The sequence below is a fragment of the Salmo salar genome, chromosome 05, assembly GCF_965601325.2.
Source record: "Salmo salar chromosome 05, fSalSal1, whole genome shotgun sequence".
Classification (NCBI taxonomy): Eukaryota; Metazoa; Chordata; class Actinopteri; order Salmoniformes; family Salmonidae; genus Salmo; species Salmo salar.
Window position 1 is genome coordinate 30555562 of NC_138295.1, and position 25342 is coordinate 30580903.

Sequence of the window (25342 nt, forward strand, 5' to 3'; positions counted from 1 at the left end):
TCCATTGCCTAATTCTGTTTGCAAGTGATCAGCCATCAACATTTCTCAAAACAGTTTGCCAAACTTGCATGATCATAGTTTGAAGACACATGGAGGTCTATGAGAGAACTTGTTACAGCAAAGCTAGCTCCCAATGAACTGTCGTTCTCTGAAGGTGCCACCGTGTCGACAAAAGGCAGTTGCGCAACCTGTCAGGTTCTCAGGTGACGTCCCTCGGTCATGGCTGCGTGCCCACAGTCGGCTGTGTTGTTGTGATTGGGCCATGTTGATCCGTTTCATTAAGAGGTAACCCAAGACCTCGTATCTCAGTTTCACCGTCTTGATGGAGTCCCCTGGGTGTGCAAACAAAGCCAGCTGGGTCCTATGTGGGGTACACCTCAGGAGCTTGGTTGAAAAGATGAAGGCAGGTTCAGTTTACTGTAAATACACACAGGCAGGGTACTGAGGAGGTCACATACATGTGTCGGCCCTTTTTATGTTCCATACAGGACATGTTGGGTTAAAAGAGATTGTTCTTCACAATGAAACATCCCAGCCTTGTTCAACATCCAACATCCTGTAGGTGAGACAGGGTACAGTATGGTCGTCACGTTTAACTTACCTGCATTTCTAACTCATACAGTACAGTACAATCAATGCATACAACTCTGTTCCACATTAACTGAAAGAACAAGCTCACATGGAAAAGGTTTGAACTGTTTCTTATGAGAGACTTAAGTTAATACAGCAAAGTATTTGTCATGTGAGTTCCATGAAGTATCCAAACAAGTACTGTATACCTAATCTCCAAAAGTTTTTTTTAGCATGACGCTTCAGGAAAGCCCTGAGCTAGTCTGTGCAGCCGTCCATGGGTTATTAGTCGGCGTTCACCTGAGAAAAGATTTATTTGGTGTGTGTCGATTCTCTCCTTGACCCCGGACACTGTCCAAACACTTGCAACGACCTCTGTGTGTGTGTGTGTGTGTGTGTGTGTGTGTGTGTGTGTGTGTGTGTGTGTGTGTGTGTGTGTGTGTGTGTGTGTGTGTGTGTGTGTGTGTGTTTCAGTGTGTGTGTGTGTGTGTGCGTGCGTGCGTGCGTGCATGCGTGTGTGTGTGTGTGTGTGTTTCAGTGTGTGTGTGTGTGTGTGTGTGTGTGTGCGTGCGTGCGTGCGTGTGTGTGTGGGTGTGTATTTGCGTGGGGTGAACTATGTGTTGAAAGAAGGGTTCCTATGTGTGTGAGTCCTTTAGATTGCACATGAGTAAGTAGGCAAGTATGCTTTCAAAGTCCAGTAGTCTGTGATCCACATAGACCACCACACAGCCACTAATCCCGTTCATCACAGCCAAGGCAAACACATTAGGCACACAACATCAACACCCCAGCGAAGAGCCCCATTGACAAATCATCACAATGGACCCAGGAGGATATGCTGGTGTTATGCCTTTAACAGGTTGGAAAATCTGTTTGATAGAGGATCCTAATTGCATTCTAAGTCAATGGTCACAGTGTTTTTGAGGTAAATGTTAATCATGTCTTAATTGTTAGAATGGGTTGGGTCCCTAAGGGATCATGCTTAGGGAACTATACGCTACTCTGATAAATCAAGAACCTAACGATGTTCTCGACATCAGGGATACAGGTAAATGATAGGACGTAAAGCATTCTCTCCTTCCCTTACCGATTTTACACCAAAACATTAGTATATCACTTGAATTGCAAGAGTAAACTACACGTAGAGAGCAGGCACCATTGTTAATCATGTGTTTGTTCTAGAGACAATAAGGTCAATGAGAGTTCCATTTAAACACAATACCATCTCTAATCCTGTATGGAGTGACACAACAAGAGAACAAACCTCAGTGCTCCCTACAGGAACCCACTGTTGGCCTATAGCACTTGAAAGGCTATCCCATGCACAATGGGACTGGACAAGAGGCCTCGGGCCCCACGGCCGCTGGCTCCTAGCAAATGCCTGTGAGCTCCCTGCTGTTCTAAGCAACATGCTGAACAGTAGGGGGTCGCTCTCTGTTTGTTTAAAACTCACAGGAGTCCCATTAAAGCCCTGATTCCCCTCATTTAGGACTTCCACGGGACACAAAGGACAGCCCTGGGAAGCGGCACATTGCAAGGGACACCAATTATCAGGGCGAGGACACAGGCCAGCTTGTTCGTGCTCAGGGACATGTCAAGTCGTTGGACGACCCCCTTCGTCAAACCCATTGACCACAGCGCACAGAGAGGCATCTTAATTGGTGTTGGGTAAACAGATTTTGTCAGGAAGTAGCAAAGGAAGCTAAGTAGCTGAATGTTCACATTGTCCAACCCCTGACCTGGGCTTCGGGGCCATTCTGAGACATCATTATGCTCCATTACTTTGATTAATTGTCTCTGACTCCCCTTTACGGTAGCTGGAAATCCAGGACAGCAATTAAAAGCAATATTCTGGCAATAACCACCGGAGTAAATAAAAAGTGAGCCCTTTTCTCTGTGTACAATGATATGATAGTGGCGAGGGGCACTGAACCCCCCCACCCACCCACTGCACTCCCCAACCTGTCCCTCTCCACGGTCACCCCACTTCCCTACCCGGCCTCCCCCTCATGGGTCTTTCATTCCATTTAAAAAGGGGATTTTGTTAGGGAATCACTTGACATCATTAGTTTTGGAGAGCGGCCACAATGACAGAGTGCTTGTCTTGGCTTATTAAAACATATGTCAGATCAGCAGTGGAGGACCAGAGTTTCGACCTCAGGTGAAAGGTCTGGGAATAATTTTTTTTTTGTCAGTTGCTTCTGTTCCCTCTGTCTGGGCCTTTCCACTGTCTTGGCTTGAGAGGTATCCATCTTCTCCAGGCAGAACCCAGTCCCATGGTCCATTATTACAGGGACTGACCAACCACAATAGGCCACTGTTGTCCCACAAGGCCTGAAGTGCAGAGTGTGAAGTTCAGTGACCAATGATGGGCTTTTATGCCAGGTGACAGTGCGGAAATTAGCAGGATGATATTGACTTGATCTCATCTGCTTCACACACTTTATCAATGTGATAATGCCAATGTGCCAGATGGGCACTGGAACTCATACTGTGGAGGGTCCCTGGTCCGCTTCCTATGTTGGGAAGACAGGGACGAAACCCACTTTGTTTTCTCACTGGCACCCCACTTGCCACTATTGTTGTCTTTGGAAAGACAAAGCCTTTCAGATATTTATGATGATGAGTATAACATTTAAATGATCTATAATTCCTCATTAAAAAGCATAGCACCGACTCTTTCAGACATTTTCGAGGATTTGTCAAATGTAAACGATCTAGCTATAACTGCTCAACGAAAACAGCTAGATATTTTTATGCCACTACCTTAAAACAAGAAAGTTGATTATCTGATATATAACGTTATGCCGATCAGGCGAGGCATTTATAGGCAGGGTGGTCTCTAAGTGGATTAGCAAACAACCATACGGCCACCCCTCATCCATCCAAAATGTTGGAGGGGCCGCACATTTAAATAACCTCCAATTAATGACCTTGTTTCATTGTTTACTCAGTAATCACAGCTGAATAAACTCAAACATCAATTAAAAATTCAAATGGATGAAGAAAGGGACAAAAATAGAGAGAGAATGTGAGAAAAGAGGAGAGAAAGACTGATCTTTAGGTAATAACGTACTAATGACCTGGTTGTTTTTAACAAATGTTCATATTTTTGTTACATTTGTTGTTTGTGCACAGGTTGTTTGTTTGGCCATGTTTGAAGTTATGCATCCTAATGAGTAACATGTTTATTTTTAGCACAAAATGTAGGGATATAAGAAAATCTGACTCTATGTGTAGTGAGATCAAATGAGCTATCAACAAATAAAAATACCGAGAAAGAAATGAGACAAGAACACCAGTAGAAGTACTTCAGAAATGTTGCCTCAAGTCCTTAAATATATCGAGTTAGTCTTGCTCTTGTGACCATACCTCAAAATCTCAGTTCACTTGCTCTAGTAGTGTATAGATGATCCCATGGCCAAAAAGAATTGCTCCTTTGAAGAGGCTCAGATTTGGCCTTGAAAGAGTCAAGGGGCTTTTGCCCATTGGTGGGAAAATGCTGATTAATTGTGTCATAGCCCTGTGAGAAAGTACGCCCAGCGCAAAGCACTAATTATGGGCCCTGCACTGCCCAAGAAAAAAAGGGGCAAAACTCCCAACAAAGGCTCATCTCATATCTCAAGACAATGAGGGAGCAAGAGAATAGGAGAAAGAGGAAGTTAATGAGGTGTGTCACCTGGCAGCTGCTGATGGTGGGAGAGGAAGAAGGGGGAGTATTTGTGGGGGGGGGGGGGTATTCAGGACTATGGAAGTCCTTCTGGAGGTCCCTTTTTTCCTCAGCGAGGGGTACCCAGCAGGTTCTGTGTGCCAAGGATGTGAAGAGATATGCATGAAGGGACACAATCTGGAGAGCACCTAAAAAAGAATCAAAATACCAGTAAAAATAAAATCCTGTATATAACAAAACATTTAGGATCAATAGGCAATCAGACGTATATGTCGGTATTTTATATTTTTTTTAAAAGGCATCCGTTAAATTAACAATATTGTACATGTACTGTATAACATCTATCATCAAACTACTGTAAATATAATCATATTTTTCTAACTAACCACTTAGTATGGGTCAACGGCTAAAGCAACAGTGCTTCATACCCATCAAAACATCTAATACTAAAAGAAAACTGAGACGGTTTTCAGCAAAAAAAATTGTATATACGCAGATTTATAATCCTGTAAAAACACTGCTCAGGTGTAGGTCCAAAGACAAACAATAAAAACATTGCGAATCACAAAATGTTCCCCTTGTGGAATTTTCAGTCATAATAGAAGAACAGTCAAGCACGGTTTAATATTTAGCTAGAGTAAGAAAGACTGCAGTATGGTGTCTCAATGGTAAATTACGTGACATAGATCTACAGTAAATGGCTATAGTAGAGCCTGGCGACCATTTTGGTTTTGTCTTTGTTTATCCCTAACCTGAGGGTAAGTTAAGTAGTACGGTTGTTCTACGTCTCAAATAGTGTGCCACCAAATTTCTGTTGACAGGGCTTCTTATTAAGTTTGTGCTTGCTTGTGCTTAAATTCTGAGGAAGACTTTGGTTGTTCCAATGACATTTGTTTGACTTATGTGCCACGAGAAATAGAGCACATTTTCTCTAGACAGTGACAGAGGCCGTTGTAATGCCTTTCTTAATATGTTTTTATATGTTGATGGATGATGTTATGAGATGTATTGAGTTCATAAATAATTTATTTGAAATTTTTTCACTAGGTTAAACAAAATCTGATAATAGAATAAACTATTTTGCCCCTACTGCATTTAAAGTTTCAGCTCCCTGGAGAAAAGATTTGGAACGAGGATTTCATGTTTCATTTCAAAGTTATTGGTTCAGTTCCAAGTCTATCCTCCAGTGATCAAAGGTTAACTCAAAGAAAGGCTTGGCAGGAGGTTTATGCAAAATGTCTTCGGTTCATTCCGAAAGGTTCTATACATTTGTTATCATTGGTGCTCGTTTAGAGCTTGTTTTGTTCCTTAACCTCTATTTCTTTGGATTACATCTCTCTTCTTTGTCTTTCATAATATACTGAACAAAAATATAAACGCAACAAGTGTTGATCCCATGTTTCATTAGCTGAAATAAAAGATCCAGAAATGTTCCATACGCAAAGAAAAACACATTTCTCTCCTATTTTGTGCACAAATGTGTTTATATCTCTGTTAGTGAGCATTTCTCCTTTGCCATGATAATCCATCCACCAGACAGATGTGGAATATCAAGAAGCTGATTACACAGCATGCTCATTACACAGGTGCACCTTGTGCAGGCCACTCAAAAATGTGCAGTTTTGTCACACAACACAATGCCACAGAGTTTTGAGGGAGCGTGCAATTGGCATGCTGACTGCAGGAATGTCCACCATAGCTATTGCCAGAGAATTTAATGTTAATTTCTCTACAATAAGCCACCTCTAATGTCATTTTAGAGAATTTGACAGTACGTCCAACTGGCCTCACAACTGCAGACCACGTGTAACCACGCCAGCCCAGGACCGCCACATCCGGCTTCTTCACCTGCGGGATCGTCTGAGACCAGCCAGCCGGACAGCTGATGAAACTGTGGGTTTGCACAACCGAAGAATTTCTGCACAAACTGTCAGAAATCATCTCAGGAAAGCTCATCTGCGTGCTCGTCATCCTCACCAGGGTCTTGACCTGACTGCAGTTCGGCGTCGTAACCGACTTCAGTGGGCAAATGCTCATCTTCAATGGCCACTAGAACGCTGGAGAAGTGTAATCTTCACAGATGAATCCCAGTTTCAACTGTACCAGGCAGATGGCAGACAGAGTGTATTGCGTCGTGTGGGCGAGTGGTTTGCTGATGTCAACGTTGTGAGCATAGGGGTTATGGTATAGGCAGGCATAAGCTACAGACAAAGAACACAAATGCATTTTATCGATAGCAATTTGAATGCATAGATATACCGTGACGAGATCCTGAGGTCCCTTGTCGTGCCATTCATGCGCCGCCATCACCTCATGTTTCAGCATGATAATGCATGACCCCATGTCGTGCACAATTCCTGTAAACTGAAAATACTCCAGTTCTTCCTTGGCCTGCATACACACCAGACATGTCACCCATTGAGCTTGTTTGGGATGCTCTGTTCGAGTTTCCGCTAATATCCAGCAATTTCACACAGCCATCGAAGAGGAGTGCGACAACATTCCACAGGCCACAATCAACAGCCTGATCATCTCTATGTGAAGGAGATATGTCGCACTGCATGAGGCAAATGGTGGTCACACCAGATACTGACTGGTTTTCTGATCCACGCCGCTCCATTTTTTTTAAAGCTATCTGTTACCAACAGATGCATATCTGTATTTCCAGTCATGTGAAATCCATAGATAAGGGCCTAATGAATGTATTTATATTGACTGATTTCCTTATATGAACTGTAATTCAGTAAAATCTTTGAAATTGTTGCATTTATATATTTGTTCAGTGTAGATTGTTGATGGACATTATTAATATGCATATCATTTTTTTTATTATTACTACCCTGTAAGTAATTTGCACTGGCAGAATATTTGTATTTTGATATACTAAATTGACAAATCACCAGCCCTGGTCATGAACCTGTTAAGGGATTCCGTAATGAAAGTGTACGCGTATCATGCATGAAATAAAAGGTGCTATGAGACACCGCAAAGCATGACTGAGCATCCCTAAAAAACATACACGCGTGAATGGAATACTAGTTTCTTTGAGTTCTGGTTTGGAAAATCTTCATGTCACATATAAAACAGTACTTTTAAAAGCAGACAGAGTATGAGACATGTATAAGACATCTAAATCCAATTAAGGAATAGAGTCTTCATCTGGTGTAGCTAGGTGGCTAGCCTACTGGGTGTCTGATAACATCAGTAGGAACTTAAACAAAATACGTTTTTTGTTCAAAACTGCCATTTTTCAGTCTGACGGTTACTGTAAACACCATTCCAGCGCACAACATTATAAGACATGCTTTTCCACATTCCTTCATCCTGTTTTTAAGGAGGAAAAATGTCTCAAACCTTTGTGCCAAAAAGAGGCTTACAACATTTTGTATAAAAGTATTATCATTTGTATTAAAGTAACACAATGTTCAGTCATAGTATTTCTAATAAAAGACCTGTGTGGAACTACAGAATAGCAGAATGTTCACAGCAGAGAACTCGCTGCTATTCTCTCAACATTCCTTGTCTTTCAACTGTTATGGACTCATGGCAAAATGTCCTCCTTCTTGATTTAGTTGTGCCAGTAAGGAGCCCATCAGTGTACTGGCTACACCAAAATGCTAAAATATCTCTCCATATTTCCACAATTTCAATGATACCAAACTCTCTTTATCCTGGCTTTCAGCCTTGACTTTGATGTCCACATAACATTCCAAGCAATTTATCTCAGATTTTATAAGTTTAGGACATCCCAGTTATGATTGCAATTTGCGTAATGTGAAAGGTTATGCGGGCACTGTCTGCAAACCCACATCTTGACTCAGATGTTAGATTAACAAAAAATTATATTTGTATCATGTGGACCAAAAAAAACAACAATAATAATACTTTTGTTCCTTGTAGATAAAATTGCCTTACAGTCAGTACATGCAGTATTCCTAAAACATCAACTCTATCCAAATATTAAAGAGGTGATGAAAGGTAACTACTGACATCTAAGATCTGTTGGAGGACGTTTTAGCATGGACCAGCTAATGTACCGTCAAAGTTCACGGTTAGGTTATAGTAAACTTGTCAGCCATTAAAACACATTTCCAATCCTTAGATTAGCTCTTCCAATGAATCCGCAATGCAACCTTTCTCAACATAGAAATCTACTGCTGTTACAAGAAGCCTTCACACTTTAAGGTTTGTATATGAAAATGCATACCTTGGCAGTATGCAGAGAAGGGAATGTACTCAATGTCTGACTAAGTGATAGCTACAACATTAGTCTAAAGTTCTATGGGAAAGTAGTTACCAGTGAATTTATATAACCCCAATGTCTAGGAGAGAAAAGGCACATGTACAGGATTTGCCCCACAACTATAAACACATAGAATACCTTTTTTAAATATAGTCCTCATTTTATTAACAGAGGCCAAATAAATTCATCACATTGTATTTACAAAGAAAGGCAATAAATATCTTATAATAGTCATAAAATTATTTTTGCATACATTTTCAAAATTCATAAATGTGTCATGTTGTTAGTAGCATCTCATACAAAACCTGTCAGGTGGTAGACAAATATATAGGCTACTACAGCTGTACCCAGGAATAGAGGCTGAACTTTGTTGTCACTGGTAAAATGGTCAACATTGTTCTGTAGGGATCACAACTCCTCTGGTTGCCAGGTCTAGTGATGGCCGCGACCTGTTCCCCGAATCAAAAAGAAGCATATTTCTCGTTGTATGGTTTTCAGGGTTTAAGAGTTAGGTCTTACAATATGGAGATAGTGGGTGGGTAGGATGAATATATACCTTTCCTAGTACGCATTATAACAATTCAGTGCTCTCGACAATATAACTGGCTTGATTGAACACAATGTTAGAGATGAAGAGTTTTTGGGATGTCTCTTTGAACATGGGTGCTTGGGTGCACCATGAACAACCAGTGATACAATCCACCTTTTGGTTGTAGGCCTATGAAAAGCAGGGTAAATTGGTGGATGCAGATGGTAATAATACCAGATAGCTTGCTCTGTGTCAAAATATATGTATATAAGATAACCTCATATACTTGTACGGCAATGTTTGAGAAGCTGTCCAGTATTCATTAGTCTTTTTCAACCATTCTACCACACTAAGGAAAGTAAGGCAAAAGGTGGGATATTACATTTCCCATTGTAACAGTGTCAGCGTTTCTGTCTCAGTTAACTTCTGAGCCACATCAACTCAGGATAAAACTACAACCCCGTCTGTCTGATGTCTGGCTAGTCAAAGCATGTTGTGTTCGGCTGAATCATAGGTTGCACACCAAAATGTCAAGGAAATCACTCCGTGCATAACATGTTCAGCGCATTCCATCCAGAGTAGGCCACGAGTCAGAAGGTATCAACAGAGGGGGAGCAGAGGGAGAGAGAGGGGGCACTGTCAGATGTTGCACTCAAAGCTACGCAGTTATCTAGGTAAACTGTTTCACCTGCCATTGTCACCTCTCTCCATTTCGTCTCCATGGCGCCCCGATTCCAGTGGAAAATATGGGATCCATGTTGTCTGGGGTAACACAAACAAAACTGACAGGTATTCCAATAAAATCTAGTGGATGATTTTTATAACATTTATAAACTCATGCTTCCACCCTCATTGTCAGAAGGATGCCTTCAGTTTGCAATTCAAAGGAGCAGAAGTTGGAGGCGATAAGGGTCCTTTGTCGTCCTTAGTTTATCCAGTATAAATAAAATAACAGACACATTAGAACAATTACCCAGCAACATCCAACAGTTGGGAGATGTTCAATGTTCCTGAAATATAAAAATAAAACCTCTTTGAATTTTTTTTTCTTTTTTGTCGTCGTTCTTTTTACATAAGTCTTTAAGGGGTTTTAAGGCAACAAGCTTTACATGTCCTTTGAAACAACAGTGCGTGTGCTGTCCATTGGACAATCAGTTTGTTTTGGGGTTGTGTTTTAGGCGACGTGCCCTTCGTGTCCGCTTAGTTACTGTAGTGAAACGAAACTCTTCCAGTGGGTCCACCTTACCCTTTGGGTGGCGTTTCATGAAATGCACTTCCTGTTGTGTTTGTGTGGTCCGCGATCCTTTTTTGGGCCTCCCCTTCCTGTTGAAGCCCAGGTACCAGCCTTTGTACTTGGCTGACACGAGAGCTGTGTAGTTGTTCTCCAAGAATTCTTCCACGAAGACGCACTCCTGGTTCCTTCCATTGAGCTGCAAAGAAAACAACATGTTAGACCCTTAGCACCTGGTTTCTAACACTGTGAAACAATGACTTCCGCCTTCCACGACGGCAAAACATTTAAAAAATCTACTTTACCTACTGCCAAAGAACATTTCTGTATGTCATATAAGCCAGAAAGAGATGGAGCTACTACAGTTGCATTTGTGGTATACAGTGAGGGAAAAAAGTATTTGATCCCCTGCTGATTTTGTACGTTTGCCCACTGACAAAGAAATGATCAGTCTATAATTTTATTGGTAGGTTTATTTAAACAGTGAGAGACAGAATAACAACAACAAAAAATCCAGAAAAACGCGTGTCAAAAATGTTATAAAATGATTTGCATTTTAATGAGGGAAATAAGTATTTGACCCCTCTGAAAAACTTGACTTAGTACTTGGTGGCAAAACCCTTGTTGACAATCACAGAGGTCAGACGTTTCTTGTAGTTGGCCACCAGGTTTGCACACATCTCAGGAGGGATTTTGTCCCACTCCTCTTTGCAGATCTTCTCCAAGTCATTAAGGTTTCGAGGCTGAAGTTTGGCAACTCGAACCTTCAGCTCCCTCCACAGATTTTCTATGGGATTAAGGTCTGGAGACTGGCTAGGCCACTCCAAGACCGTAATGTGCTTCTTCTTGAGCCACTCCTTTGTTGCCTTTGCCGTGTGTTTTGGGTCATTGTCAAGGTGGAATACCCATCCACGACCCATTTTCAATGCCCTGGCTGAGGGAAATAGGTTCTCACCCAAGATTTGACGGTACATGGCCCCGTCCATCATCCCTTTGATGCGGTGAAGTTGTCCTGACCCCTTAGCAGATAAACACCCCCAAAGCATAATGTTTCCACCTCCATGTTTGACGGTGGGGATGGTGTTCTTGGGGTCATAGGCAGCATTCCTCCTCCTCCAAACACGGCAAGTTGAGTTGATGCCAAAGAGCTCCATTTTGGTCTCATCTGACCACAACACTTTCACCTAGTTGTCCTCTGAATCATTCAGATGTTCATTGGCAAACTTCAGACGGGCATGTATATGTGCTTTCTTGAGCAGGGGGACCTTGCGGGCGCTGCAGGATTTCAGTCCTTCACAGCGTAATGTGTTACCAATTGTTTTCTTGGTGACTATGGTCCCAGCTGCCTTGAGATCATTGACAAGATCCTCCCGTGTAGTTCTGGGCTGATTCCTCGCCGTTCTCATGATCATTGCAACTCCACGAGGTGAGATCTTGCATGGAGCCCCAGGCCGAGGGAGATTGACAGTTCTTTTGTGTTTCTTCCATTTGCGAATAATCGCACATACTTTTTTCCCTCACTGTAGCTCTTTTAAGGACAGAGAAACGTTACTATACATTTCACACCTTGCATTTGTAAGTTTAAGCTATGTGTGTGTTTAAAAAGAATAATACTTTTTTGTGATGTACACTCCCCTATGTATGTATTTAGACAGGGAAGCAAGACTCAATCAGATCAAGCGTTAACCGGCGATAACCGACACCCGCATAGCTGTTTTGGCTGTGTCTGAGTTGTAACGGTGTTGGAGCTGTCAAATCTGTGAGCAGCTGCTCTTGATCATTGTCACGGAGCCATACCAGTCCCGCTTGCCTTAGAAGTTCAGAACGAGAAAGTGTAGGCTATATAGAAATAATTACGCTCAAATTGAAAATCATTAGACAAAACAATGAGGATTTCCATCAGCCTAACAGAGGTGTAGATCACATGTCACAATCCTGTGTTCTAACTTGTAAACAAGGCTGCATGAGATTTCTCTTGAAGGGATACTTCGGGATTTCGGTCAGAGGAACTCGTGGATACCATTTTTATGTCTCTATGTCCAATGTGAAGGAAATTAGAGGTCGTTTCTATGGGTTTCTATAGACTTCCAGCCATTTCTATAGACTTCCAGCCATTGCTCTAACGCTAGTTAGCATTGGCTCGCGAAACTACCTCTAACTTCCTTCATACTAGACACAGAGACATAAAAATGGTATCCACAAGTTCATCTGACTCTGGGGAAGTAAAGGGCCTCATTTCCAAAATCCTGATGTATCCCTTTAATGCAACTCCGTGCAGCCAATGAAAATGTCCGCTTTAGGTATAATGCCAGGAGCCACTTGTGGATTTGGCAGTTCTAAAGCAGTTCCACCTCCGACACCGCCAAAACAACCACGATGCAGATGTTGGGTAGAGTGGATCGGATTTAATAGAGCCCTAAAAGTTTTATATGAGGCGACAGTACAGAATGTCACCTTTTATTTCAGGGTATTTACATACATATCTGTTTTTCCACTTAGAAATAAAAGCACTTTATATATCTAGACCCCCCATTTTAAGATGTCATAAGTATTTTGACAAAATTCACTTATAATGTATTAATGTAGTCAAAAGTTTAGTATTTGGTCCCATATTCAATGACTACATTAAGCTTGTGACTCTACAAACTTGTTGGATACATTTGCAGCTTGTTTTGGTTGTGTTTCAGATGATCTTTTGCCCAATAGGAACTGAATGGTGAATAATGTATCATGTTGGAGTCGCTTTTACTGTAAATAAGAATAGAATATGTTTCTGAACACTTCTACATTAATGTGGATGCTCCCATGATTATGATCATGAATGAATCATGAATAATGACGAGTGAGAAAGTTACAGATGAACAAAGATCATACCACTCCAAAAATGCTAACCTCCCCTGTTATTGGTAATGGTGAGAGGTCAGCGTGTCATGAGGGTATGATCTTTATGCCTCTGTCATTCATCATTTTTCAGGATTCATTCAGGATTATCCGTAATCCACTGTTCAAATAAATACAGAGGGGAGTGTACATGCTGCTATTTTACATGGCGCCACCTGGTGCACAAGAGGTATAATTGCAATGGCGTTCCTCCTATGTGGGCATTAGACTTTCAAAGCATTGTGATCATTGTGAGGATTGCAGTCTATAATTGACTGATGAAGTGTCAAAAGAAAGGCACGGGTTACTTATCAAAGGGTTTTTAATCAGGGGTACACTGAGTGAGCACTCTCCATTGTGGCTTGCAAGTTAGGCAAGTGAACATACAGGTAACTGCCAAAATAAAGGAAACACCAACATAAAACGTCTTAATAGAGCATTGGGCCACCATGAGCCAGAACAGCTTCAGTACACCTGGGAATAGATATAACAAGTGTCTGGAACTCTATTGGAGGGTTGCGACAACATTCTTCCACAATAAATTCCATAATTTGGTGTTTTGTTGGTGGTGGTGGATAACGCTGTCTCAGGCGCCGCTCCAGAATCTCCCGTTAGTGTTCAATTGGGTTGAGATCTGGTGACTGACACGGCAATGGTTTACATTATTATCATGCTCATCAAATCATTCAGTGACCACTCGTGCCCTGTGGATGGGGGCATTGTCATCCTACGGGGGCATAGCCATGGTAGCCAAAATAATGGCCTGACCAGCATTTTATACATGATCCTAAGCATGATGGGAAGTTAATTGCTTAATTAACTCAGGAACCACACCTGTGTGGAAGCACCTGCTTTCAACATACTTTATATCCCTAATTTACTCAAGTGTTTCCATTATTTGGGCAGTTATCTGTGGATTCTTCATACATTGATGTGTATTATTATGAATGTCTTAGTCTTTCTAACAAGGAAACTTAAGCACACATAAAACCATGTTTCTATGGTTAGGTATAGTAATGTGCACACTGGAGTGTCTCTTTTGGTGTTCTCTGATATTATCTCTGGAAAACACGAGAAAATAGAATAGGCCCAATTGTATTTCATTGAGTTAGATTTTCCTCGTTCTCTGGCAAGAGAGTGACAACCAAGGATATGCTTACCTTTCCAACTATTTTGCCATTCTTGTTCATACAGATGTAATGCCCACTCTCCTTCCCTTTTATTCGAATATGGCTCCCAAAGGTTTCCGTCTCAACAATAAGAAGAGCTAGACGGTGAAACAGAAACACAACTTGATAATTATTTTCAAACACTTACATGCATTGAGTTGATACAGTCCATGAACAGTGTTAAGCGATAAAACATTTGTTTGATCATTCACTATAAACCCCAGAGAGGTAGAAACCAATGCAGTATCATCTTCCCGCAGTGATAAAGTTTACACAACAACATATGTGCCAAAACAAAATGGTAAGCTGCCGTTACATTTGAAATGATCCATTGTAAACAAGCACACCAGCGGCTTCTTTTGCTCTGTCACAGCCTTAACCCCTGTGGGGTCAGCTTTGTTTCTGTTCGCTCCTCGCATGCAAGAGGTCTGCCAAACATTTTGGAGGGGTTATGCTCCCTCAGGATTAGGTTTCAGGTTCTCTTTAGTCTGTGCTCACTCAATCAAAAAGTTAAAGATGATCCATCTGTTTAACACACTGGTCTATTCAGTGGCACTCAAGGGAACAGAGGCACGAGGGGGGAGCCAGGAGGTGTAGGGAGGGGCATCTCCAAAATTGTCCCTTTAAACAATCTTGGATGGGAAGGGGAGTGAGAAACTCGTCTGAGAACTGATGTTGAGAGAGAGAGAGGGAAGAAGACATCCCTCTCTCTCAACCAGGGAGAAAAGAGGATAAAAAGACAGTGGTGAGACTTCTCTGAATTCACAGGAGGCCTGGTTTGAGAAATACAATGGAGCTCCTGAGAGGAGTTGGAGAAGCTGGGACAGAGAGTGCCACAAGCCCCCACTTAGCTGGCCCTCTTCCATCCCTTTCATACTACAAAGGTAAAAAGCAAGCTGTACTGTGATAGCCTGGCTTGAAGTGGTTTTAGTGTAGTGTTGCTCACTGTAGCCAAGCTATAGAAGCCCCACAGCATTTTCAGTGCTGGCTCTCAAACGAGGGAGGACTTGTGCAAGTGCAACTGGAAACTACAGGTGCAACAACTGCCTTTAAAACACATTTACCAGCACTGACATGGATTTTTACACATTTTTACAAACACCTATGCATTTAGATATAGATATAAGATGCTATCCTAGTTGGACAAATGGTGACATCAATTATGTGGGATTGCATGTGACACGTTATATATACCACATTTCTTGAAGGCAAGCACTCCTGCCTGAGGAGAATTATAACTCCCTCTTATCCGCGTGTATATGTGGGGTAGCTGACCTTGTTGTAGCTGCGGCTCCATTTCTCAGCCGTGCTTTTCTGACCCTCCATTGTGCCGTTGCTGTTATGACTGAGTGAGGATTAGTGCAGAGATGAGAGAAGAGTGTCTTCCCGAGCCTCCTGTTAAATCAGTGTCAGGGAGTTCACAGGTGCCAGGTACTGGGGCTGAGGGGGCAGGGTTGGCAAGTCTTCATGGGAAACATTGAATCTGCTTCCACTCAAGCTCTAACAAGCAACGAGAGGAAACCTCGCCTCAGCATATCTGTGACTGAACACAGTCGACACAACAGTGCGGTCGACTCAGGCCGGCAACATTGCAGCCGACTGACTGTTTGTTGGCAAATCATACATGTGAGCGCAAACAGGCAAGCACTCCCATACAAACGCACCTAGACCACCGTCCAACTTTGAATAGAATATGTGCCGTGACCACAGTGACTGTAGAAACTGTAGTGAATGTAGAAACTGATAGACCCTCTGTAGACTTGGAAACCACTATGCCAGGCATCACGCAGAATTACTTCCCATGACAACAATCAGCTGTATTCCCACCTCAGTATGGTCACTGACCAGAACAGTGGAAGGAACACAGCTGAGATTCAATGAATAAAGACAATATATACATCTAGACGCGCTTTATCTGTGGCAGACATACTTCTTGCCTCAAATTCCCACACTATTCATCATCTTAATGGCTTAACCAAGCAATCAGTAAGTAGTGGAGTTAGGGTCAAAGTTCACTAGTTAGAAATGTAACCCAAACTCTGACCAGTAGTGGTCCAAAATAGGTCCAATGAATCTTGGTTCACATGGGATAATTCCCACAGTAAAGACCATTGATGAGGGGAACTGGCTCAAGTGTCTGTAAGTGAAGTGCACAGGAATTCTCCCGTACCGTACTTGCCCCCATCGTCTCCGTTGGCGTTGACCTTCTTGCCCAGGATCTGGACGTGCTTGCCCGTGGTGCGGCTGTACAATTGGTAGATGCGGATCTGCTTCCGGCTCAGGTCGTCCGGGTTCCGCGTGTGGTTCTCGATATAGATCCTAAAATCAGCTGAGCTCTGTTGTGATTCCTGGAGGAGAAAGACATGACACAGGTGTTCATGGAGCAGCTTTTACTAGGTACTCTGTCATGAAGCTCTGCTTGGATGTTGTAAGCTGATCTAACTATGCGGCATTGCGAACAAATTCAAAGGGCACTTAGTGCAGAAGCTGAAGAGAACAAAAGCGCAACATGCTACGTGCTTCATTATTATTGTATGTCTTTGTATTGAGGCAGCTATTTACTATTTGCCTGGGGCCATACTGAGAAACCAGTATTCCATTTCCACAAGCAAGCAAGCCACTAGCAATTATACACCTGAAGCATCCAGACCTGTTACACTATCATCAAAAATATATCTGCCCTAGGGCCCAGTAAGGCCTATAAATCACAGTGGAGACGTGGATGCGATGGCGAGAGGCAGCTCGTACCATAAAAACACACTAGGAGGGAGCATCTCGTAACATAAACTCCCCCATTTAAATATTTCACGCCGTTAGAATGAATGCAAAGGTCTGTTCTGCACTTACAAGTTGCCTAAGGGCCTACATTTTTTTTTTAAATAGCTGACTTCGACAACACATCCAAATACATGCAGCCTGAGCGCCCTGTCACCCAACCCCATATGTGGATGGGAAGGAAAATGTACACTTTCAAAACCCCTGAAATCTCAATTCACGCCAAGATCCTGTTCCCCAGCTGTATCATGTGGTAATTACATAGTAATGGCCTTTTATGTAGCTTCTCTCAGGTGGCTAATTATATACACATTACATTCTCCAACTCCTTGTTATTTTAACCTCAGCAAATGAATGACATTTAGTGAATGAGTGGGGAAATATGCTCACGGTAGAACAAATCTTTAATACAAAAGGGGAAAACAAACCACTGATCTGAATACAAATCCCAGTTGTTTGAAGCCACGTTATGGCTGTTCTCAGCAAAAATTGGTGTCAGCAAACATTAAAGGAACTACGAAACACAGTTAGTTTTGGAAATACTATCGCAAGTATATTAATCAAAATATGAAACAATTGTATATCACTTTCTAATATTCAACTAAAAGAAAGTAATTTGCCTCAAGAAAACATGCATCTTAATCAATAAGCAAATCGTATTTAAATATCTTTATCAAACTTCCTTTGAATTGAGTCAATGTTTAGAGGGGAGGAACATTAACAGTCATTATGACACCCCTCATAAGTTCATATAATAGAGTATCCAATAGAGCCTCTACAACACTAAAAGAGCATTTAAACCAATAGAGCATCTAATAGAGCCTCTACAACACTAAAAGAGCATTTGAAACCAATAAGGCATCTAATAGAGCCTCTACAACAACACAAGAGCATTCAAAACCAATAGACCATCTAAATAGAGCATCCCAAACTCTCCACAACCTAGAAGGACTTGGTCATACTATCCCCCCCCCCCTCGCCCCAAAACCTAACCACCAAGCCAGCATGAACTAAAACATTTTTGGGGGGGATAACTACTGCTGAGGGATTTGTGCCAAATCTCTCCATCTCTAAACAAACATAAACGTTTGTTTTGTAGACAGTTGCATTTCACATGGAGGAAAAAAGGCAAGCCTCTGCAGAGGGCTGAGGTTAATGCAATCGACAACATTTTTTATCGAGCCGTCTCCCTTTTCAAAGACGGCCCGAAAATGGATATGGTTGAAACTTCAAAAGTCTGGCACCATCTTCACTGGGAAGCTTAGCCCCCTTGCATCTCAGATACGCTTCACTATCTGCATAACACAGTCTACCTGCCATCAAGGTTGTGCTACATAATTGTATTGGTCTATCTTGAGGGGTTTGTCTTCAGCAAAGCCTCTATGAGACTTCCTTCTGGCCTACATCTTCATTACAGCAGCAATTAGTCATACAAAGCAAGAACTATATCAGAATTTAAACACTAGTATTGTATTACTGTCTTGGACAGAGGAGAAATCAGACAGTAACACTTTAGCATGTTTGTCCCAATTCCTTTGGAACAATCAGAGCACAAACCCTCACATTACCCAGTTGTGTCTCGTTTTTTAGTGGTGTCTTTGTAAAATGTCCCCTTTTATTATGAAATGGGAATGCCAGGTTTTATAATCATGATCCCTTGACACATTTATTAAGGAACATCTCTGACAGAAATGTGGTGTCTCTGACAGAGATGTGAAATCCAAGAGGTAAAAGGAGGGATTCTACTCTCTGTCTTCATCTATTGCTGCCTCATTGGATGGATTGGCCTCTCCATCAATAATTAGGTTGGCATGAGTGTTTTGTTTTTTTGAAAACCTTTAATCCCAAGTATTTTTTAAGATTTCAAACTAGATTTCATGACATCTTATCACGTCAATCAGAGGGGAAATGATTGGGTGCATGTAATTACTTAGCCCTGTATAAATAGACAGCAATATTGTTTTAATTTTCACATATGCTTTAAATTGGAGACAGGCTGAAAAAGGTGAATCAATTCTAGTAGTTCTCTGTAATCCTGGAGAGGTTGGATTGGCATCAACTCGGTATATGATACTGAATAGACTATAAAACTAACCCCAACAACAGTGGCATGGAAGCAGGATGTAGGCTAACCACTGTCTCTCACTGTATCCAGCAATATAACATGGTGGTTTCCTAACTACCCTTTATATCCGACATTCATTTAAACCAAAAAATAATGTAAAATGTCTAGATGTTTTACATTCATGTTCATATGTCACATATCATGACCAAAAAATAACCAATAGCCTACAATCATGCCCAAAACGGAAATACACGAATTGTTAATATTAAGCTACAGTTAAGAAATTGAATCTAACACCGTGCAGAATGTTACTTTACATAATAATACATCATGTGGATTTTGACTTGAGTTTTGCATGAAAGGTAAGCTACAGACAACCAATTTAACAAAGCAATCGCATGCGTAAAAGGCGCGCGATTCGTGGAGTTTATATTACTACCAAATAGATCCACGACACTGAAAATCGCAAATGATCCTGATCTAAATGTCTTTACATTTCTTCAGGCTACATGTCAGTTTTCCATGCCTCAACGCTGGTTGCCTGGCTCAATGGTGCGCCGTGCGCTTATCTGATGCACTCGAGGACTCCTCGTTCATTAGAGTAAGGTGCGCAGTAGGATCGTTTCTTCGACATTACAAGACTATTTGCTTACCATAAATGTCATATTTAAGGGTATAGTTACTATGCATGTATTTTTGTTAAATTAACAATACAACTTTAATTAGGGATTTGTGTTAATCTTATGTAATTAAAGTCATATTAAAAAGTAATAAGACAAAGCTCAGAAAAAAGAACCAGCGCGCCTAACCACAGCATTTTCCAGTTTGCAAGTATCCAATTATATGATAACGATTTGTTCATAATAAATCCAGAATGGGTGCCGCAAAATCACACACACACACACACACACACACACACCACACACACGCACACACACTGTCCAAAAAACTGAACAATCGAATCAACCTACCTGGAGCTGGAAATAGAGGACCAGAAAATGTAAACACCTGGAGAGAGAAGGGGAGGAGGGGGTTAATCACAAGCAATTACATTAAATATAAACACCATAGCCTAAATGGATGACAAGGGTAGTAACTAGCTTTTAGCGACTTCTATTGGTAAGAATGTACGTGTTTTGAGAAACGAAAGGAATTGAAAGATGGAATCCTTACAGGTATATGAACCTCGAAGGCAGAAGAGACATCTTGACTGGCTGAAATACACCTGTTTCCACAGTTTTAAAGCCCCGGGAGAAGTAGAGGATAGACCCGCCAGCGTCCTTAAACTACGCGAACAATTCCGGAGGTGCCTTTGAATCCCAGTGTAATGATAAATAACTGGAGTGCAACAATGTCACGGAATGCAACATTAGGTGCTTCCTTGTAAAAAAAAAAATGATCCAGAGGAAAAAATATAGCCTATTGTTTCTTGTCCCCCTCCAAATCTCCTCGCTCCGCTCTCACGGGCTGTGTAGACAGTGGTATCTTGCTGGGCGCGGAAATATTCAATTTGCAACCATTGCTTAGTATATTTCCCCTTGTTTAAAAATCCATTGCGCGCACCCCTTTTGCTCCCAAAGGTGCTGCTCCAAAGATCAGATGTATTTCAATTCCGTGCGTACCTGGGGATATCTACACTTTGCATGGATCATGTTAATCTTCCGACTCCACAGTGGGAAAGGGGCAAAAGGGGATAAGTGCGTAAAATTGAATAGGAACATTTAAAAAAGTTATGGGGTATACCTCACGTTGTGATAAAACTTCAGTGATATCCAGAGAGTATAAATATGACATCTGAATCAAACGCAGCGGAAGACCTTCGTAGCAGGGGCGATGGTGTAATGCTTGTCAGTAGAGTGTCTGCGGCTATGGATTTGGGCACAGTGAGGTTTTTTTTCATTGGTGGGTGGAAACTTGTCAGCGGTGTGCACCTGATAGGGTAATTTTTGAGAGACCATCAGTTTGGAGAATGTTTTCCTCTAGTCATAAATGATGGTGCTTGGGAGGGAGTTGGTAGGCTACAAGGACGGACTAACGAATTTATGACTTGTTTTCAACATTTTAGAAACTTCTGTATATACATTTTATTTGGAGCAATTCGATAAGGGATATTTCGTTAAATGCAGGTTTAGGCCTATTTCAAGGTCACAAAAATAGCCTAGGCTACTTTACATTTTAGTCATTTAGCAGGCGCTCTTATCCAGAGCGATTTAAGTACATTGCTCAGGGGCACAGCGAGAGATTTTTCACCTAGTCGGTTCAGTGATTCGAACCAGCGAACTTTTGGTTGGTTACTGGCCCAATTCAATCGCTAGCCTACATGCCGGCCCTACTAAGGAGAATAGACCTACAGGATTTCTAAAGAACATTTTTGAATCATATTTTGTTTTATTCATAAATCAGTTTTTCCCCCATATTATTTTCCATTATTTTTAACGGCGTAACCATCACTAATTAGTTTATTATATGTATTGCTATTAGATATATATTTGCTGATGTTTTGTTGTATTACCTTTGTCTAGAGTTGAGAAAGAGTGTGTGAGTCGTATTTTCAGAACACAATTACACTTTTCGGCTTCCCTTGTTTTGTGGTTATATTGGAGGCCGCGTCGTTTGTGGATTGGGCTTAGCTCTCCCAGACAGCATTGAAATGCAGGTTGTTGTGGAACTCGATTTTTCAATAATGTGCTATAACTTATCCCGCATTTAAATGAAAGAGAGGTGTGAATGTGTTTACGAGGCCCTCTGAACTCGCAGTGGAACGACCCCACATCCCTCCCGCCACTTAGGACCATTGTGTGATTCTCATTTATTGTCCTATTACAACGGGAACTACAGCATTCCATCCTCATTGGGTTTAACATTTCCCTATAGAGTTAGTGGTATCAATTGAAACTATAGTGGATTGCACTTTGAATAGCTTGTAAGAATAAGGGTGACTGTGTGAATCAGTATAATTCCAAAATAGGCTATTGCAACAAATGTTATGCAATTCTGTACCTATGTACAATGCATGTGTATTATCCGATTTCAAAACTACAATAATAAACGATGTCCTCCATTGACGAAGTTCAAAAACCCTAATTGCACAAAATATAATAATTTATGATAGGAACCGTTAAATAAACACACAATGTGTGCACATCTGATGATTAGATTGACCTGGGGCTTCCATTTCGTGTACATCCAAAGTAAGTTATAATCAACAAAATACTATGTTTGAAGCATTGGCTGGCAGTCCAATATGAAGCTGGTTGAAAAGTGACTAAAACCACAGGCATAATAAACAATAATTACGAAACTGCACAAAGGAGCCAGCATTGAGTAGTCACTCATCACCTTTAAAGCACAGGCTTGTGACAATGCCTTGAAAGTATGAATGGAGAGCTATGGCACAGAGTGAACAGAGCTGTGTCTTTGATGTGCTCACCTGTGTGACACTTGTGGCAAGCTTCAACAGAAGCACACTGTTTACCTGCACATTTCCACGGTAGAACCACGTTACAGCAGATATGTATGGCACATGGAGTAACTTTTCCATTCCATCGTTTATTTTAGGAGGGAGGATACATTGACCGTTGACTCTAATCAGTCACATTAAGCCACACAAACTACGACTTATGTCAGATTTATTCTTGGAAAGTCCATTTAGCATTTACACAAAGGGGCTATGAAGTTTGGTCAGAATTGTGACTAACCATTGAGAATTGTATTGGTTGGAAGGTTGGGCCTACTGGTTGACAATGACTAGAGTTGAGCTTTATGAATGGGGAGCTGTCTCAATCCCTCTGAGGAAGGGGAGGTGGGCAGTCAAGCCAGCAACTCAAGAGTTAGGATTAGGTTACCCACAGCTACTGAACTGACTGAGTGAAGAAAAGAACAAGCAGGTAAGCTTAAGGTCTTGGTTTAAACCCCACAGCCGCGAATGAGAATTTGCTACAAAAAGCCTTGCGGCTTTCCACCATCACCACTACCAGTAGATGTTTCTGAGACTGTGTCCAGACGGTCATCAGGAATGTGGAGAATATCTCATTGACGGTAGGGGAAAAAAGGTGGGGTGGAAAAAGCTATCCGAGGGCGGTGAGCCAGGGGTTCAAAGGACCTAGCAGGCCTTTAAGCTTGACAAAAGAACTTGGCAGTGTCTGTAAGTGAAGCCCAATGTACTACATTAGTGCAAGAACCCCCCCGCCACCTCCTTTCTCCCCCTCGCTTCCCACTTTCATCTCCGACACGAACATATAGGGTGGGGGGTTTCGGGGGGCATCTGCATCCTATTGAATTTTCAAGGTGAGGGGACGGCCGAAGAGGGCCTAGTGGCTCGTATAAGCTGTCCAGACCCTTTTCACTCCAAGTCACAGCCCAACGATCGTGTGAAGAGGCGGGGACAGCCTCTTCCTCTCATCTCCCAGGAATCAACCCCACCCCATTAGTATATTGGCGGCCCCTTTCACACTGTTGGCTTGGCTCTTTGGCCCTGGGCCCCCGGAGTCCCGCGGCGTAACGTTGGCTAGTCAGGAGCAGGTCACCACGGGGTCGCGACACCTCGCTGTGCAATAGGGTGATGGAGACAGTGCCCAGAAGAGTGTCGCTGAAAGAGAAGGAGAGAGAGCCTTGAAGCGTTGCCTTGAAGAAAAGGGAAGCATTTTGTAATTTGTCCCCCATCACACGTTGTTTGCTTGGAGTCATTTACGGCATCTAGGCTTTGCCTTGAAGTCGGCGGCCACAGTGTGTGTGGGTGTGTGTGCCTTGAAGCTGGGGGCCACAGTGTGTGTGTGTGAGAGAGAGAAAGAGGTAATGTGAGTGTGAGGTGATAGTTAAACTGTTGCTACTCGACAAATCATCTCAGAGCACTGTGATACATGCAGAACATATTAACATATTCATTAGCTTCAATACACTAATGATGATATTTCCCCCTCTCAGTTCAACAGAGGTCTTAAATAGTCCAAAACCACCAACACACAGTATGGCTCACTCGTCACTAGTTGTTAACACATGTTATAGTTTTCATGATGTATTTGCACGCCTCACTAAACTCCTCTTAATGATTATGAACAATTACTCTCAGGCTCCAGGTTAATGGATGGTGAAAAACACAACTGCCAAAAAGTGTCATGATGTAGTAAAAACAATAATTTCATAACACTGGTCCATGAGCCACATACTTCTAGTTTTCTGACCCATTTTGTATCTTTGGCAGAATATTAAGAGTCACTTGGACAGCAGAGGCTAATGTTGGGCGCTTATTTATGCTTTCAAACCAATGCTGAGTGATATGATTGATTTGTTGTCAGCTCTTGACGTTTTTCTGCATCGAAATGAAATGACCCCTTAATTGTTTGTTGGGTTGCTGTAATTACCAAATTAAGGAGCTGTTGTTGGTAATGTGGCATAACATTCAGGGGTGCAACTTTCACTGGGGACGGGGGGGGACATGTCCACCCCACATTCTGAAATGGCATTTTTGTCCACCACCCCCACAGTTTTATCATTGGAATGTGATACAAAATGAGGCAACGGTGTCCTTAAGGACCATGCGGGCGCCTCCGAGCGTCGGGTATGCTGTTTGGAGTGTTTATCCGACTAGATTAAAAAAAATTATAATAATACAATTATGTCCCCGCCACTTCTAAAAACAAAGTTGCGCCCCTGATAATATTGCTGCAAAACTTGGAGAACCTGGCCAGAGTGCTTGACTCAAACCATACTCCCAACTTTCAATATTGAAGACGGGAAAGCATGTTAAAAATAATTGTTATACAGCTGCGCATACAGTGAAAGAAGTTTCTATAAACGCGTAACCATTTTAGAACTTCAACAACAAATTAAAAAAACATCCAAAAATAATCTTATATGAGATTGTACCCATGTGTCGATGCCACACCACAGCCCTCCAACCTCATGACCTAGTCAACCCACCTAAGGCGGTAAACACTTTGATTTGAAGTCCTTACCTTCAAGTCAGCGGGCGATAAGTATTTAGTGACTGTTTAAAGGTCAAAACCTGTCAACAAAATGGATCAACCCAACTAATTGCTATTAAACTGTGGGGTGGGCCAGTATACTTCCTCAGGTAATGGTGGGTCCTGAGAAAGTAGTCCCGCTTCACTCCTCGAGGTCATCTGTGTGACTAGGGTACAATAAGATGCCCCTTCTGATGGACCGCCCGTTAGCCATGTAGCTTTACTTAGGGATAGCAGCAGCCACGGT

At 41.9% G+C, this 25342-nt stretch overlaps 1 protein-coding gene across 1 annotated transcript; it reads right to left on the reverse strand.

Annotated features, from left to right (window-relative positions):
- Positions 1–7685: 7685 nt before the first annotated feature.
- Positions 7686–24728, reverse strand: LOC106604596 (fibroblast growth factor 18). The gene is made up of 5 exons (XM_014199389.3): positions 20306–24728; positions 20104–20140; positions 16463–16640; positions 14284–14390; positions 7686–10442 (listed from the first exon to the last, which is right to left on the reverse strand). Exons 1-5 carry the CDS (start codon positions 20335–20337, stop codon positions 10164–10166), a joined length of 633 nt encoding a protein of 210 aa, XP_014054864.1. The 5' UTR covers positions 20338–24728; the 3' UTR covers positions 7686–10163.
- Positions 24729–25342: the final 614 nt, after the last annotated feature.